At 39.1% G+C, this 17,845-nt stretch overlaps 1 protein-coding gene across 1 annotated transcript in view; it reads right to left on the bottom strand.

The window, feature by feature from the left end:
* The window catches only part of FAM135B (family with sequence similarity 135, member B), a 156,530-nt gene that overhangs the window by 65,521 nt on the left and 73,164 nt on the right, over positions 1-17,845 (bottom strand). Inside the window, exons 3-5 of the mRNA XM_009320931.1 lie at positions 11,944-12,083; positions 4,950-5,020; positions 2,900-3,073 (exon numbers count right to left, since the gene is read on the bottom strand). Coding sequence (XP_009319206.1) covers positions 2,900-3,073; positions 4,950-5,020; positions 11,944-12,083 — 385 coding nt within the window. The remainder of the gene's footprint in view (positions 1-2,899; positions 3,074-4,949; positions 5,021-11,943; positions 12,084-17,845) is intronic.

The following is a 17,845-nucleotide window of genomic DNA, read 5'->3' as shown; positions in this document are numbered from 1 at the left end:
TGAGTACTCTCAAGCCTGAACTTCATTCACTTTTTCTGTTCATCTTTTGACAAACTTGCTGTGGTCATCTTATGTCATCCTGGGCAAAATGGGAAGCCCAGGGCCAGAGGGAAGCCCTTTACTTTCCAAAAAGAACTGTCATTTCTGTGATGTTAGGAGAGATGTGCCAGCCAACTCCTGCTCTAGATTTGCCTCTGTTTCTCCTACATCCCAAAAGTCTGAAAATACTGCTCTGTGGTCTGAGCCAAAAGCATTCAGTGCAGACAGCACCAACCTGCACAGCAGCTGTTGCTGCAGGAGGGAGAGGGGCTTGGGGTCTGCAATGGCACAGCTCCAGCCTTCTGGTTTGCAAGCAGTGGTGTGACAATGTCCTGCTGTACCTGGCAGAAAGGTTTGATTGTAGGGGAAGGCGCAGGTGAGGGGAGCAGTGTTTCAGGTCACAAAATTTCCATTCAGAATCCTGCAGAGGATCCCGGAAACATGAATTTCACTCATTCTCAGTTTGGTAAGAGGCAAGGGCTTCAAAGTATCAAACCTAATGTAATATTTATTGTATAAGAATTATTAACCAGAACAAACATCAATATCAAAATGTTCACTTGTCAAAAACCAGGAGGTAACGGAGGCACCCTGGCAAGGTTTGCCCAACAGGAGCTATTTGTGGGTGTATATTACCCTGCAGGGAAAGGCCTGAATTGGTCTTGCTGGTTTCCCTACTCTTTTCACTGTTTAAATACAGGCAATGCGGAAGGACTTTGGGGAAGAGTATCTAATTTGCCAAGAGAGCTAACAAAATATGAAAAGCTGAGTCCACAGGGCATATGTGAGCAGATAGCTGTGCTTCAGGCAAAGTTGTTTTCCAGGACAACTTCAGGACAGCAGTGAATTTCAATTTTACACAACGTGAGATCATTATTTTCAAAGCAGGTCTAGAACTGTCATTGTTTTACATTTAAGTGTATATATATATATGTAGAAATAATGTGTATATACATGTAAAGTACATACTATGATGGGAAAGTATCAAGTAGCCAACTAAAACAGAGTTAAAACACTGCATAGATGTTTTTCCCAGACAATGTAACTATCTGGAGTTTATTTTTTCTATAATGTGACAAAAAAGACTTTCCAGCCATTCAGGTTCTATTGTGTTGCAAAAATAAAGATCTGATTTTACAATTAAACTTTTTTTTCTATGTTCCTAGTAAACTCCAATGATAAGTGATAAGCAGGAAAGCTCTGACCTGGGAGAAGAGCAAATAAGTTTCAGTTGGCTGGTTTTCTTTCAGAATGCTTGGAACTGTCATTTCTTTTACACTAGTGTCTTCACCCTGATTTATATTTAGAGAATGCATGATCTAAAAACTCTTCAGGTTTTGAATATTTATCAAGAAGAAGATAAATCCTCAGTATCACACTTTAAAATTATTTTACTGGCTTAAGCAAATGAGACTCTATATTGTGTTGTCAAAAATCTTCATTCCACTACATTAAATAAAAATATGGTATACTTCATAAATGTCCACAAAATCATATTTTAAAAGCTATAATAATTTGACTATGGAACAGTTGCTCATCATGTGATTTATGCCTAATAACAGTAACAAGTCTCTGCAACGCCATTCATTAGAGGATAACAAAGCATTCAAAACAGTCATTAAGCCTGATAACTATTGTTCTTTCATCCTTTTATATAGTAGAACAATGGGCAAATTATCTGAGAAAAATTATCTGGTTAGAAGTAGTCTGTTACAATCTAATTCACTATTTAAAAAGTCAACACATAGCAGAAGAGAGATAGAGCAGTTACCTGTATCTCAGCAGCAGAAGAAAAGACAGATGTGTCAGTCTGATCTACTAATACGACTCGCATCACTGTCACAACTCAACCTCTTACAATCTTAATTCATCCTATGGCATCCTGTACAAGCAATGCCTTTATACAAATGGAGAACTGAAGCAAAAATGTATTAAGTCAAAAAACGAAACCTGAGAAAAAAAGAGTCTACAGGCTCATCTTTTCCTTCTGACACAGTGCTCTTTGCACAATATTTGACAAACTTAAGAGCGTCCAGGTCATTCGGTAAAGAACAAGGCCTTGCTGGAGTAAGGGAAGCTGAACAACGCTGAAGACTGCATTTTGCTTCCGGACCAAAGGAGTTCCCTCCCTTTCAGCATTCGTTATCTCACGTGATGACAAGATTGGACACAAAGTAAATTGCCAGAAAGACCTTTGCTTCCCCTCGCCTGCTCTAAATATTAGAGGATATTGACCTCCAGTCCTATTTTATTTGAAGGAGCTCTGGATTATTTTCCTGTCATTATGAATCAGATAACATAAATCACACCTAGACCCCGTGGCAGCTAGTATTATACTGCTGCATGGTTAAATCAGATGATGCTGCAAAGGAAAAATTCAACGGAGCCTTATCCTGTACTGACTCATGCATACCTCCTTCTAGCCATGTTATGAATTATGCTAATAAACAGAGGCCACAGATGAGATTAGAGTCCAACTGTCCTAAATGCTTTACAAAACAACAGGGGGGGAAAATGTAAATGCTCTAAGCTGCTTTTAGACTAAAGAGGAAAAACAGCTAAGGAGAAGAGAATTTTCACTTTCCTCATGTTACAGATGGGGAATAGAGAGATCAAGACTAATCCAAATTTCTGAACCTCATCACAAAGATTTTGCTAGTTGTTGATCAGACCCCTAGTGTCTTATCAAGGGAAGGAGCATGTGTCAGAGGCTGGCTCTAAACCCCAATCTCCAGAATACTAGCCCAGGACAAAAAAACTTGAAATTAAATTATCGTCTCTGCTTCTCCTATACAATAAACAAATGAACTCAGAAGAGGAACCTCCTCTGCCTCTGAACAGACATTTCTGTGTCCTTTACCTGATCAGAGGCTGGTGTAACGCTACCAGCGATGCATGCACCGTGACGGATATCACTGACAGGTGGAAATAGTCAAACATGACAGGAACATGGTGGTGCAGACCTCTCCGGGGGTGGAAGTGGAGACACAGTATACGACTGCTGATCATGGGGATCGCTGGAACATCTCTCAGCCTGAAAGAGAAAGGGATTTATAAGGGTCGGTGAAAGCCTGAGTTGTCACAGCCTGTAACATGCTACAGGCAACAGACTGGGAGACGGCTTGAGGTGAATTTTCATCACTTCCCAGCTTCATAAGGGTTTACATAACTGATGGGTATCTTGTCTTGTACTTATGCCTAGAATAAATATAAATACAAATATATATATACATACAAAAATAAATAATAAATAACAGATGTAGAGAGATATATAAATATATTGTATGAAAGAAAAATAGATGTGATGTAATTCCAGTTTCCCCTGGTGATTGTCCTTGATGTCCACCTATGCACTAGTTCTGGGGACATCAAGAACTAAGTAGCAGAAGGAAATGCATTTAGTAAACTGCTCAGCTTATTTGGGTGTTCATAGCCAGGACAGCTCACTACTTGTGATTTTCAGTGTAAGAGCAATCAACTCAGGCAATCTGTGAGAGTTAGAAGCAGTCCTGTGTCAGAGAGAGCTGAAAGTATTTCCAGATAGCTGATCTTCTGAAAAAACTTTTTGCAAGAGGCAAAAAAAACAAGAGTAGGTGAAGTAACTGCAGAGAAACAATACAAGTTGGACTGGCTTCTCCTTTTTTCAGTAAATAAAAACCAAGAATTTAATTTAGAGTTTGATTATGACTATTCCAGAATAACTTTCCTAGTGTGCAGTCAACCACATGACACCTGAGTCACCTATAGGGCAGGAGACTGAGATGTAAACCTGGAGCATGCCTAACCACATCCTCCCAATGCAAGTGAAACTCACTTCTAAAGAATTGTTTTACAGTATTAAAGACCCTTCTGAAGCCAATTGTTTCCCAGAGCTAAGAAAAACTATGATGAGATGATTGAGTATGGTGTATGGTTAGTCCCAAGAAGTTTTTCAATGAGATTTGCAGAACATCCTTTTATAAAAATCACTGCTCTTGTTTATAGTAAATGGGATTAATCATTCAGATGATAACAGAAATTAAATGTATGTATTAAAGCACAATTTCATAACTTGAAAGCTTCAGTTCTTTTTATTCTTGGCTATCACTTAATGTTTGTTTTTTCTCTCTTCTAGACCCATCAGCATCACAGCTGATGACTGATGGTCCAGTCCCACCTGCCTGAGAAAACAAGTCTTCACTTTTTGTATCTTGAAGATAAAGGAAACATGTTCTTGAAATTTGTTAACATGCCTTCTGGATATGAATAAAATCACATGGGGACAGTCTTAGCATGAAATACAGCTCAGATGATTTCTCTGCACCCCCTCCCATTCCCCATAAATGCTGCATAAGTCATTGGAAGCATTTTCTGTGATTCACAGAGGCTGAATAACGCCTGGGATCACACTTTCTGCTATGTCTCAGGAAGGGATGCTACTCCCACTTCACCTAAGATTATGGAATCAAATGCAGCGGAAAGAGATCAAAGTCAATGGGAAGACTCTTTTCTCCTAAAATATAGAGACAGCTTTGGTTCTTATACAAGAAAAGTTCTTAGCATGTTCATACACTCATCTTTAGCCCGAAAATACATCGTCATCTCCTGAGATAAATTCATTCCTGAACCACAGGCCCCGCTCACATGGAGGTCAATGATGATATTCCCTTTGACTTTAACAGCAGTAGAGATAGAGCAACACTTAACGCCTTTGAAAACCTCACATTTAAAGGAGAAAAAATGTTGTTCCTTTAAAGAGGAGTATGAGACACTCTTCAAATACAGAGACGAGAAACGGAAAGACTTCAACATTGAGGCAAAGGAAAGACTTATCAAAGCTATCCCTTTTTCCAAAGGACTCTCACTTCATGAAAGTAATTTCCCAATGAACAAACGCCTGCATTACCAATTGAGTTTAAAAAAGCACTTACTGTTGTTCACTATCAGTAAAGTGCAGGTCCAACTTGAGCTGAAAATCTGCCTCACTCAATGCATCTTCCACCTACAAAAAGAGAGAGGTAAGGTTACCTTTATAAATTGGCACTACAACATTGAAGGTAAAGGTGGGTGGGTTTGTCTGATAAGAGCAAAGGCAAAAACATGCAGCAATAGCAGCATCCCACCACAGTGGCAGAAAGGAGCAAATGTGACAGCAAGTCGAAGTAATTGCTGAAGGAGTCAGACAGAACCAGAGCAGTCAGAGGTGTTATCTGCTCCTGGGTGTCCTGTCACGTCAAAAAAATCACTCCAGACAAGAGCACTGCATTTGCTGGATGCTTGCTCTTTGCACACTGAGAGTCAGTGGAGTATTTCTGAAGCCAAGCTCCCGCCTTGAGCGAGTATTCGTTTGGGTTATCTTGTCAGCTGAATGAGAACAAGGACTAGGTTTTCTTGGTTGAGAAATAGCCATGGATCCTTCTGATTACCTGCTGGTAACTAATGCAAGGTTCAAAATTTACAGCTTAAAACAATCAGAAATGGCTCAAATAGTTCTGACAACTTCTGATCTCTCATCATTAGACTTTTAGTTTGTTTCTCAGCAAACTGAGGTTTTCCTGTCTCCCAGTCACTCTCTCTGGCCCTTGACAGATTCATGGAGGAAGTTTGTCATTGATTCTCATCTAGACCATTTTCTTTGCAAAATTCAAAGGCTTTTGTTGTTTTTAAAGCTTCAGTTGACAGAAGTTTAACCGTTCACAGCAAGTCAGGGTACTGAGCATGTTTATATATGGTTTTATACATGGTAGGATTCAGCTTCCCAAATACACTGAAGATATGTGTGATGATAAGCCGGCTCACTGGTACCTTCAACTAATAGGTCCCACCAGCAAGATTACCCTTCTTTTATTGTCAATAAAATACTTTAATTGGATTTTCTGAAACAGTACATGAAGGAAGCGGTCAGTTTGTTACTTTCACCTGGAAAGGACTACATTGGATAACACAACCCACCTTGGAACATTTAAAGCAACTATAATCAATTAAAATAAATAAATTAGAATGGAAGAAGGATTAAGCTGCCCAGCACTTTCTCCTTCACTCTTTTGGAATGTCTTTTCTTCCCCAGCAACATAGGTTTAGTAGAATAAAGTAAGTTTTTATTTCTATCAACCTAAATGGAAAGATGAACAAAAAACCCACTAATTTTATTACCAAAATAGCCATCTTCTGTGAGTGTAAACAACCTTTATTGTATACCAGAGCACAACAGGAGATGCACAGGAATGCAGGTGGAAAAGTGGAGTTGTTCACTGGGGATAGGGTATTATAAATACTTCTTTTTACCCAATTTTTGCCACAAAAAGGTGAGGTGAGACATCTAGGTTCTGTCTTTTGTCAGTGGAAAGCAACAAGCAGATGCATACAGTGAGCTGACTTGTCCTGAGGTACACATCTGAAAAGGACAATTGATTTCTGTTTGTGCCTGTCTCTTTCTATTGACAATAGATAGAGCCTAAAGAAATATATTGGTCTAGATACAACTGAATTTTTTATGACTTAAGTTAGGCAAGATGAATTCTACTTTCTCCAGCTGATTAGCACTTTCTTAACAACAGACTATATCAAAAATGCACTGAAGGCAATGTCAGAGGCATCTAGCCTGCTCTAACAGGTAGGATTCATAAAATATATAACATAAACCATGTTTAGCTAGGTTTTCCAAAGGTGAAACTCCATCTACAGAGTGCCTTTTTCTGTTGAAGGAAGAAAATTGAGAGTCAAGGATCGATTGTACTTTGACAAAATTATCAAAAATGTAAAATTTAAACCCTTCTGAAGTAATATGGTATTTCTTCTAGCATGACCACAGGCACAGACATGTGAGGAGAAAATTCCAGCCTCTGAAAATGTGCTTTCTCTTTTGTGTTTGTCTCAAAACGCCTGGAAGTACGTCTTTCAGAAAAAAAAAGACTTTTTCTTTTTTAATGAATTGTTGTCACTAAAAATCAGAGCTGCTAGCAGTTGCAAAGGAAATAATCATTACTGAAGCTACAGTCTGAATTTAAACTAGGAATTCAGCTCAGGTATAGTGCTTCAGACAAAGCAAACCTCATCCTCCAACAGAGGGGATGAAATTTTGGGTCTGTGCCTAATACTGTTGAGCACCTGCAACTGTCACTGAAATCTGAGTCTGTGTTTAAAACAAGTTCAATAGGCAGTGACACTAGCTCAAAACACCTTGAGGCAATGAGCAGATGTCTGAGAGACTTAGAGATATTCATCACTGCATGGGGTCATGCATTAAGGTGCAAATATAGGATATTTTTAATCCCAAATCTGTATTGATATCAAACTGCTCAGAATAGTGCAAAAACTCACAGAAAATCAAATCACAGTTCTCGCTACAGAGTTTATATGTTTTCCTTTGTGTATTGGAGGTGTAAATATTAAGACAAGTGAAAATTGGACAGTTTTTAAAAAATCACTGGACTCTTCATGAGAAAATATTATTAAAAATCTTATGCATAGGTTGAGAAACAACAGAATTACGTACAATAATTACGTGACACAAGTTACTATACAGCTTTGATACCTGCTGGACTTTCCTGTGTTTTACCTTTTTTCACTTATTAGAACCACAGGTGCATAAGATCCTTTACATGGGAAAAAATGAAATGGCCTTTCCATAGCTCATACAGAAGAGGCACGGAAATTTCTATAATTCCTCAGTCTCCTGTATGAAAGAGTATTGTCCTTAAATGAAATATTGGCTGCTTCTTTTAGCACTACTGGGACTATTATAGTGTTTTCCACAGTTACCATTTACAGACAGTATAATTTTCCAAAAGTTTGATAGACTATCAGATTCCCCCCCCCCCCCGAAGAAAAGCTTTAAAATATCACACCAACATACTTAAGAAATTAGCCTGAAAAATTTCTCCAGAATATAATTAGTGTTTGACTGGCTAAGCCAAGCAGTGTTCTCCCAGATACTCTGTAAAGTGTCTTCCAGTGGTTTTTACAAAGTTCTTTGACCTTTCAGCTGTGTCAATGATTAAAATCACAGCTCATGAAAGAAAAAATAAAGATCTGTGTTTGCAGAAATACATTCATACTAAACAAGGAATATTATTCTGTTCTGTAATATTCCATACACCCAAATAAAAGTAAAGGAAATTCAGAACATCTGACCTCTGGGAAATATTATTGCATTTGACATACTGATTTTGGCTCCAGTCAAAAATAATATAAGTAAAGACAGTTCTGAACAGAAATTTTGAAAACATTCTTTGAAATATTACATGCATTTCATTGGGTATTTTCCCCCTTAAAATCAAGCAAGGCTGAAATTAATTGTCATTTCTGATTTGATTAATTCTTCATTGTTTGCATCAGTTTAATATCACTCTGCATTTTCTTGTAACATCATCTTGTGTCTTGTGGAAAGTAGCCTGCAAATTTGGTACCCTGTTCTCCATTGCTGGGGTGTGCCTACATTTCCCCTAGTGCTCCCACCCTGGGCCTCATAGCTTGTGCAAAAAGACCCCATATTCGCCTGTGAGCACACACAGTTTTCCAAAAGGTCCTGTCCAGAGTTCAGGCTGTTTTCTAACCCCTGCCTCTCTTGCCAAAGGACTGCACCGACAGGGAAATGCATTTTGTTGAACACTATTCGGAATCTGTACAATAGAAAATGTTTGTCTCTAAAAAGTAAAGTATTTATACAATAAAAAGTATATACAAAGCAAAGTACTTCTATTTCTGTTGAACTGGCCTGGAATCAAGTGCATCATTTCAGTTTTGAATTCTAATTTGTCAAGTTTACATTTACATCTTTGGTAATAATAATAACTGAAGTTTCCAGCATTCTTGTGATATACTTCCATAACATTTAACCGATTAGCCAGAATGTCAGACTGAATGATCTGGATGTCCCATCTCACTTAAATTTCTCTGGAAAGTACAAAATCTAATATACTGTGATATCCCAGCATGCCTCACTTTGTCCTTTCCCTGCTACTAAATTGTCCCTGAATAGAGCCAGCAAGCAAGTTACCTGTTTTATTGCTTGATGAAAGAGGCAGAGCTCCTTCTTTAATAAGAATGAAAGCAAAAGCTTATGAAAATAAATTAGACTTCTTTGTAACACTAAAGGCTGCCTCAGCCCTGCAATATTGTTTCCTATGAATTCAAAGAATGCTGCATTCCGGGATAATATAGAAAAAGCATCTAATAAACCAGAGAGTTTTAAAGCACCATTTATATGGTGAAAGGTATGCTCAGTGCCACTTCTAGGCAGATAATTGAGGCTTCTTCCATTTAATGCCAGACAAAAAAGATGTATTTCCATATTTAAGCTTATCTAGGGTTATGCAAGGGGGGGGGGGGGAGAAAAAAAAAAACAAAACAGTAGCAAATAATCTCATCTGGACATGCACACTGGGTTTTGTTGTTTGGGTTTTTTTTGTACTGAGCCTATCCCAGCAACCTATCTCATCAACAAAACTACCCTAGCACCATGAGGAGAAAGCATACTGCTCGCTTGAGATAATATTTGATAATTCCAGCTCTGACAGTAGAAACTACATGGAGCATGGGAACTCAGCACTTCCATTACTCAGTCTATCATCTTCTTTGTCTATTTATCGTAAGTTCCATTTACAGAAAAAGTAGTGAACAGATCCTTCACTCTCAACCAAAAAACTCACCACGGCATACAATTGGCACAAAAAGGATTTGCATCTGTTGTGTGTTGAATAAGTTAAGAAGTTATGGACAGAGATAATATTTGAAACACTTTACAAATCTCTATGTGTTTTGCCAACACCACATTGCAAGGATCGCATCCAACATATGAGATGACATGACAGAGATGCAAAACCTTCCCTGAACAATAGTTGTGGATATAGTAGGTTTCTTCTGAGCATGGTGCCTAGTGGAGTGGCACACTTTGGTCTTTCCCATATTTATATCAAATCTGTAAAGTTGTGGAGAGCAAGACATCAAAGCAGAGAAAAGAGGCCTAGGAGCATTAAGCAGAAGCAAATTGTGCTAATCTGCCTAACACACAAGTTTTATTTTTTGCATTTGATTCTTTAGAGTCTTTTCAGCAACTCATCTGGGGCCAACAGACCTGTTCATCCTCTTATTCTACACCCCTGAAAACCCAAAGCAACTTCATCACACAGAGATAATGGAGTTTTCTCTGTGCAAAACCATTCTGTAAGTACAGAACTGGGCAGCTGTCTTTTTCCCAAGGGACCTCCTATGAAAAGACAAGTGCAATGCACACAGCACATCAAATGTCAGAATGAGGTTTAGCTGTGAGGAATCTTGTGGATTTTTTTTTTTTTTCATTTTGTGAGGTGCAAAACTTTCCTGAATATTAATGCAAAAATAATCAGAAATCATCCCTGCTCAACACAGCAGAAACTGTTATAATTTGAAGGGAGGGACTTTTAATCAGAGATGTTCCACTGAGGAAGGATAAAATTAATATTCAGTTAAGCATGTTGGAATATTTTCCTAACGAATATTGATAAACTTGCATTTAGCAATTTTTCATATAAGCACAAAACAACAACTCTAGGGAGGAATAAATTGATGACACTATGTCAAAAAACCCCAACAAACCAAACGAAAACACAAAAAAAAAGCGGGAGGGAAAGCGAAGCATGTGAAATGAGCTTAAATTAGGTTCTCCAGCTGTTTTAATTTAGTTCTATATATAAGCCATGTATATATGGGTTGAAATCAGACGAAACAGAAATTTTGAATTTCTTCATGCTCAAATACAAAGTTATACAAGGAAGGACAAGTGAGAATCTCTGGGCCAAAGTTCAACACACAGCATTTGATTCACACTGGCTGCATATCTAATTTTGATGGCATGCTGATTTTGTAAAAACAGCTGATGTCTTGTGTCTCTCGTTATCAATGAGAGCAAGTACCAATGCCATATAACTCTGTACCAGTCTTTGTGCTGGCAAAGCACAGCGATGACACATTGAGCCAGGCCTGAATGTCATTCTACAATGACACTTTCTCCCTTTTCTGTGTAAGAGTCCAGTAAAACAGTACTCTCCATACTCTAAGATTGCTCCTCTCTTGTAGTTCCTGGGAACAGGAGTCATCATTGGGAGACAATAATTTCACATCAATAAGAGGAAGTCAAAGGTGCCCTAGAAGATGGGTGGTTCAGCTCATGTTGGCTGAAGGAGTGGATGCCAAATGAGGAGAAGGATCTAGGTATGAATCCATTCTAGCTGAGATGCAATGGAAAACAAAGGGGTCATACATGGACTATAGGGAGATTAAGCTGCAGCTACTCTGCCATGCACTCCTGCAATCAGGAGCACTAAGGAGAAGGGTGAGGAGACCCCTGAGTGGTGCAAAGGGACTGTAGCAAAAACCAGTCACAAGGAGAGAGGGGGAGGAGAAGATAACAGTAATGGATGGTAGGAGTAGAAGCTGGTCCTAGCAAGATGCAGAAGATTCCCAGTTTTCTCAGGTGAGGTTGATCTACACAGATATGTAGAATGAGTGACCTAGTGCACAAATGACAAATTATGGTTGATACACTTGAGTTTCTGACATACTGATTTACCAGTATATGTCAACATCTTATTCCACTGGAAAGTCAAGGTGTAGACTACTCTTCATAACAAGCACAGTGCATAGGCTCTACCTAACCTAACGCAGATGTTTATAGTGTTGGCATTTACAAATAAACAAATCACCCCACGCACCCTTGTGAGCATAGGTAATGATGGGTACAGGACGGTCACTCTCCTAATGCAGATGCTGGTATTTGATCAGATAAATCATTCCTTTCCCTCCCTCAGCTACATTGATAAGACCTGTGACAGCACAGGGACCCCACAACAACTTCTCAAGTGGAGATATCTGTGCAATGGACACCTAAAGTTAGGTAAGAAGAATCCCAGCCCTCCTGGTTTTTATGTGCATCCCAAGACAACTCACCCTTTCGCCATCCAGAAGCAGGTGCACTCTGAAGTTCATTGACTCATTAAGAATGATCTCTTCGTTTCCGTACAAAATCTGAAATATTCTGCTGTAAACGTTGTTTTCATGAACACAGGCTGAGCAAAGGCTGGAATCACCTGCACAAAACACAGACAGACTCCTGGTGTGATTTCTGCAGGGAGATTATTTTTTTTCTCCTATGCTTTCACTTCAGGATTATCTAGGCCAGTTTTATTAGTACTTGTAATTAAACACTTGCATTCACAATAATTAATGGTAATGGAGCAGATTGTTATTGTGGGTTGCAGGTTCCCAAACATGGCATTTAAAGAAAATAAATGTTAAACTGTAGACAGGCTGGATTTCAAAATGAGAATAGCTGACCCTGTGACAGCATTTAGCCTATTAACTTTATGTGTAACGAAAGCTAAAGCATCAAATGTCTTCTAGGGAGGTTTGCTACCCAGCGCCATGAGGACTGTGGGTGTTCACCTGTGAAATTCCATCTTTTATCTGCAATGGGCACCTTTCAGAAGAGGGAGTTTTCCTGTCACCTCTGGTGGTCCCAGAAGTTGCTACCTGGGAGGGGGGACAATAGTCAATACCAGATCTTGAATGTAGAGCCTGGAAGTGCAGAGGCATCTTAAGGTAAAATACAGAAAAAGAAAAAAATAGCCATTTTTTCAAGTTGCCAAAAGTCCTGTGTAATCCTTCAGGCCCTTGACCCATGTGAGCGCAGCCAAATTGGCCAATACAATTGGGATTAATCTGAGGAACTCAAGAACCAAAACCTTAAGCTTCTCCACATTGAATTCAGACAGTCAGTAGCTTCATCTGTGTGCTGATGTATCACATCATCATAAATGAACTTCATATAAACTCAGATGAGATTTGTCCTTTCTAACTTTTAGGTGCCTCCAGTGTATGTATTTTGTTTTGCTTACAGTGGAGGCTATGGAATTTAAGACATCATTCATCTAACAAAAAAAACCTGCATGCTTTAGATTGAGGCAAATTTTTTCTTGAAGTCCACTGCTTATTGAATAATTCTTCTTTCACTAACAGGAAAACAGTGTGACTTGCTTAGCTATACAAACACACATTCAAGGCAACGCTATTTACTACAACGAATTCCTTCTAGAGGAGTCTGTGATGCCTGTGTGACTATTTAATGAACAACTGGGCACTAGAGTTAGGTACTTTCAAGTTGTGTCTTGGCTATTAATCAGAATCCCCTGCTAATTCTACTTCCATAACACCTGAGCAACAACTTCTTGCAAAATTTACTCAGAAGCAGTTTTGTTCCTTTCCAGCATTCAGTGCTGTAGGAATCTGAGCTTTTGAAATATAGTCTTTTAGCAAATGGTATTTTGGAACTCTTCTGACAAGATGTGTTTAAAAAAGGTGTACCAGTATCAGTCCTTCAGAGATAGATCTGTGATCATCATCAAGAAGCCAGCAGGCACGTTCTTTTTACAAAGAATAATAGTTTTTCAGAAGGTACTTCCAGGAATTTGGGCCTTTGCAGAATTGTTTTGAGTCCATGAGCTGTGGTAAGATAAAAGTCCAGGTCAGAAAGACTTAGGGACTGCTGGTTTGTCAAGAGTTTCGAATCAGGACAGGTCTATTTTGTTGTGCTAAAGGTACTGCTTTGTTTTTCAGTGCAAGAATCATGCATAATTTGCAATCAGAAGTCAGTGAGTTGAGACTGACAGAGGACTAAAGATTTCCTGAAGTAAAGTTTGTTTAGGGGAAAAAAAAATAAAAGAAGAGAAAGTACTTTAAAAAAAAAAAAGTACTAAAAAAAGTACTAAAGGCCCTGGTAGACAAGTGGATGGAGCTTTGTCATTATAATGATTAGTTTTTGTGGCGCCGGTCTGCTGGAACTGGAATAGTGCAGACAAAGAAGCACCTTCTCAAAAAAAAAAAAAAAAATCATATGGGGCAGGGGGAAGAGTTAATTAAATACCAATAAGACCAATAAGACTTGAGCTAATTAATTAGCAGGACCATAGGGCTCTCATCCAGACTGCATTCAAACCATTTTCCTATTACTGACTTTTACGAAGCACACAAGGGAAGAGCCTAAGTGTTTCACCCTGCTATTGTCTTCCCATCACATATCCTGCACAACAGTTATGCATAAGTCCAGGCAGCCTAGATAAATACACATTTACTTCCTTGTGCTACACCAGTTAGGCTAGAATGTTTCAGCCTGATTAGCTCTTCAAAAGCATGCAGTCATATTTATTTTAACTTAAACCTCATCATATTAGAGACACTGCAAAAATCATATTAGAGGTATAATGCTTTCTTATTCCTAGCTGGCAGACAAAGGAAGCTTTATGTTATTTGATTTGGATATTGATATACTGGTACTCTTCTAGGATGGAAAGTTTAATGTCATTTTCTTTTCAAACACACTCCTGCGCAGACCACTCCTAGTGTGTAATTGCTTTAGGAGCTAGATTTGCAAGGTGGCATAAACAGTCATTTCCCTTGTTGGAAAGGTCAAAGTCAAAGATATGCTACAATGCTTAGGGTTGTCTCAAGTCAGTGTGAGTGAATATGATACTACAAGGCCAAAAATTGCTCAGTTTTAAGCAGAGAGATCTACCTTTGCAGAGATCTTGCAGAGAACTACAGCAGACGAGTGCCTGATCATCTCCTAAACACAACCCATCCCTGCCTATTTCAATGGCCACAGCCTGCTTCTTTCTCTCCTAAAGTATGACTTAAGGCTGTGGCAGGAGTTTTCTCAGAGGAGTGCTTGGTAGCATGAAGATGTCTTAGTAATGCTAACAGCAATGCATGTCTAAACCCACAGACTTGTCTGCTAACAGACAGTGGCAATAAGGTTGACATTTGCCACAGCTGACATTGGTTCAGAGAGGGATGCTGGCAGAAGACATTGCAGACATACCCCCATGTTCACACAAGCACCTCTGTCCTTTGGCACAAAGCACAGGATGGTGGGAGAGAGAAGCTTGAAACTATAGGCTTTCCCAAATCTCTTTCTAGCATAACCTCAGTTACTCTAACAGCTTTGAGCTATGCCTGCACTGCTTAGCAGGCACATGCAGTCCAAGGAAGACAGACATAGTGTGTGGAAACTGCTGGGAGCTCTCACTCCCTGGTGAGAACTGGAGCTAAGACTGTATTGACCTGCATTTAGCTCTTAATTCCACAGTTTCAAAGGCTTGAGCTTTGGTGAACTCAACAAGGAAAGTCTAATTTTGTGGTAATGAGCTTTTGCTCAGTAAATTTCCTTGTTAGGAGACTTATTCGTGACACTTGCAGTGTCCCTTAAGCTAGAAGGAATCCTATTTCCCTGTCTCCTGTTCCTAAGTGGCTATTCCATTTACTGCTTATCTTCTTTGGGTTGAATAGGTCTTCAAATTATCTGGAAAGTGAAAGAGCTCTCAGGGCTGTAAGAACCATCACAAGCATGAACAGGACAGTTGTGCTCCACAACCATTCATTTAAGAGAATGAGAAAAGCCTGTTGATGAATCTCTCTCTTTCTATTCTTTCCACAGGAAATATGCTGCCATCACGCTACCACCCCTAGCAATCCCTTTACAGACTATTGAGTAATGGCATTTTAAAAAAAAGGAAGGGAAAAAAGGCTCTTTGCAGTTGTGCACACTTCATACACATAGCATAGGCTACCTGTACAGACCAGTCAATATATCCTGTCCTGCTTTCCCATATCCAATTTACCAAGCTCCCCCAGGTACACTCTAGTCTACCTAATCTTCCCATCTGGAAGTTTCTATAAATGGAGATTTCTAAATGTTATTGCAGCACGTCATACAGAAATTATTCATCCCTTTAAAGAATCAGAGAGAGGCTTTGTTGTTTAGATCCTGGAGGCCCCTGAAAATATCTGTCCAGATAATCTTACAAGGAGGGAACTCATGGATAAGTGACCTGTAAACAAATTTGTTACTTATCTTCAGCCTAATTTAGTGAGAATAGAAACTATATTGTTCTGATGACCACTGCCAGTAGGAAGGCGCTGGAGTGGTGGTGGTGGGTGTATGTGGCAGATGTGCAAAAGTCCCTGAAGAATGGAATAGAATAGAACAGAAAAATATAGAATAGAATAGAATAGAATAGAATAGAATAGAATAGGAATAGAATAGAATAGAATAGAATAGAATAGAATAGAATAGAATAGTTTTGCATAAACCCTCAGGGCATATAATGACAGTTGGGATAGGAAAGTAGAAAGAAGTAAGCAACGGGTAAGAAAATCCAATTTAACATCTTCAAGAAAAAGCACTGGAACCTGAAGGACACCACCAGAAACCATAGTGCCCTACAGAGACATATGACATCTGGTCAAACTCACTTAACCATAGCTTTGCTGTGGTAGTAGGTATAATTTGATAAAGTTGATAATGAAGTCAACTGTAGTTGATTAATGTGCTACTCTATTTGTGTTTTGAAGGGGTGTGATATGCCAGAGTATCTTGCCCTTCTACTTGAAGGACCCACTGGTACATCAGCTGAAAGTATTGCCTGGTCAGACTGGCAGCATCCCTCAGCTGGTGCAAAGCTGTGACAGGGACCTGAGTTTTCCTGCTTTTCAAATGTTCTTATTTGTGTTATTTCCCCCAGCAACACCCTCACACCACTTCTGTTCATGTGAGGAGAGGAAGACATTTCCAGGGAAAAGTAACCAAAGATGTTGATAATATTCTGCAGGTCAGAACTGTTCCCCTGACTTTTATAAGATCCTCATACACACACCAATTATCCCAATTGCCCTCTCCCGGTATCCCACTTTCTTCATTTTTCAACTCTGAGCTTTCATAGCATCCTTCCTCTGCTATCACCATGCCTAAATTATCTCCCTTCTTCCCTTTGAATCTCCTTTATTTGAACCATCCTTTACTTACTTTTTTTTTTTAAACTGTAAAAATGGTTTGAGAAATTTCATAGTTGCTCTATGTCAATAACATTTCCATAGAGCAAATAAACAATGAATTCACCTCGGCAGAGGCAACTGACAATGACACGCTCATATCTCAACCTCTGATTTCTGTCAAGGAGATACTTGAAATGGCAATGTCTGGGTGTAGCTGAGACTTGATGATGAATGATTTCCCCAGAGCCACCTAAGTCATATGAGCCCTTGCTGTTTGCAAAGCAATACGATTGGCTGTTTTTTATGCCTCTGAAATCTGTTTGGCGTGTAAGTGATTAGCATGCTCCAGTCTCAACAGCTAGATTCTTTCCATAATTACATTTTCGATTATGCTTCCTCCTGACGTCTATAACTACCAAAGAAAACTGGAATAAATGTTGACCAACAGACCTTTTCAAGGATGGTAGGCATCCCGGTCTGAGACCCAGATTTGCCCAAGAGTATTGGTATAATCTGACCTTTGAGAAATGCTGGAGTTTTGTTTGTATTTCTTTTTCAGGGCTTTAAAACATGTAAATGCCTAATCACACAGACCCTAACTCAGAACACTCGCATGAGGTAATGTTCTTATGATAGGAGGGTACCTTCAAAGCCATGAGTGAAAGGCAGTATGTTTTAGAGAGTTTCTGAAGAAAAAAATACAGTTAGAAAGGAAGAGGTTCTCAGTTGTAGTATTACAGAGACCATGCACAGCAAGCATGATCATCATTATATCACTTTACATTACTTTTTAATTCTGCTTCCAACAGGTACCATAGAATCATAGAATCATTAAGGTTGGAAGAGACCTCTAAGATCATCGAGTCCAACCGTCAACCCAATACCACCATGCCCAATAAACCATGTCCCTAAGTGCCTCATCTACACGTCTTTTTAATACTTCCAGGGATGGTGACTCAACCACTTCCCTTGGCAGCCTGTTCCACTGTTTAACCACTCTTTCAGTAAAGAAATTTTTCCTCAC

This window comes from Pygoscelis adeliae, unplaced genomic scaffold (genome assembly GCF_000699105.1).
Source record: "Pygoscelis adeliae isolate BGI_AS28 unplaced genomic scaffold, ASM69910v1 Scaffold342, whole genome shotgun sequence".
In the NCBI taxonomy this organism is placed as follows: Eukaryota; Metazoa; Chordata; class Aves; order Sphenisciformes; family Spheniscidae; genus Pygoscelis; species Pygoscelis adeliae.
Note: the sequence above shows the minus strand (reverse complement) of the source record. Positions and strands in the feature narration are given on the sequence as shown.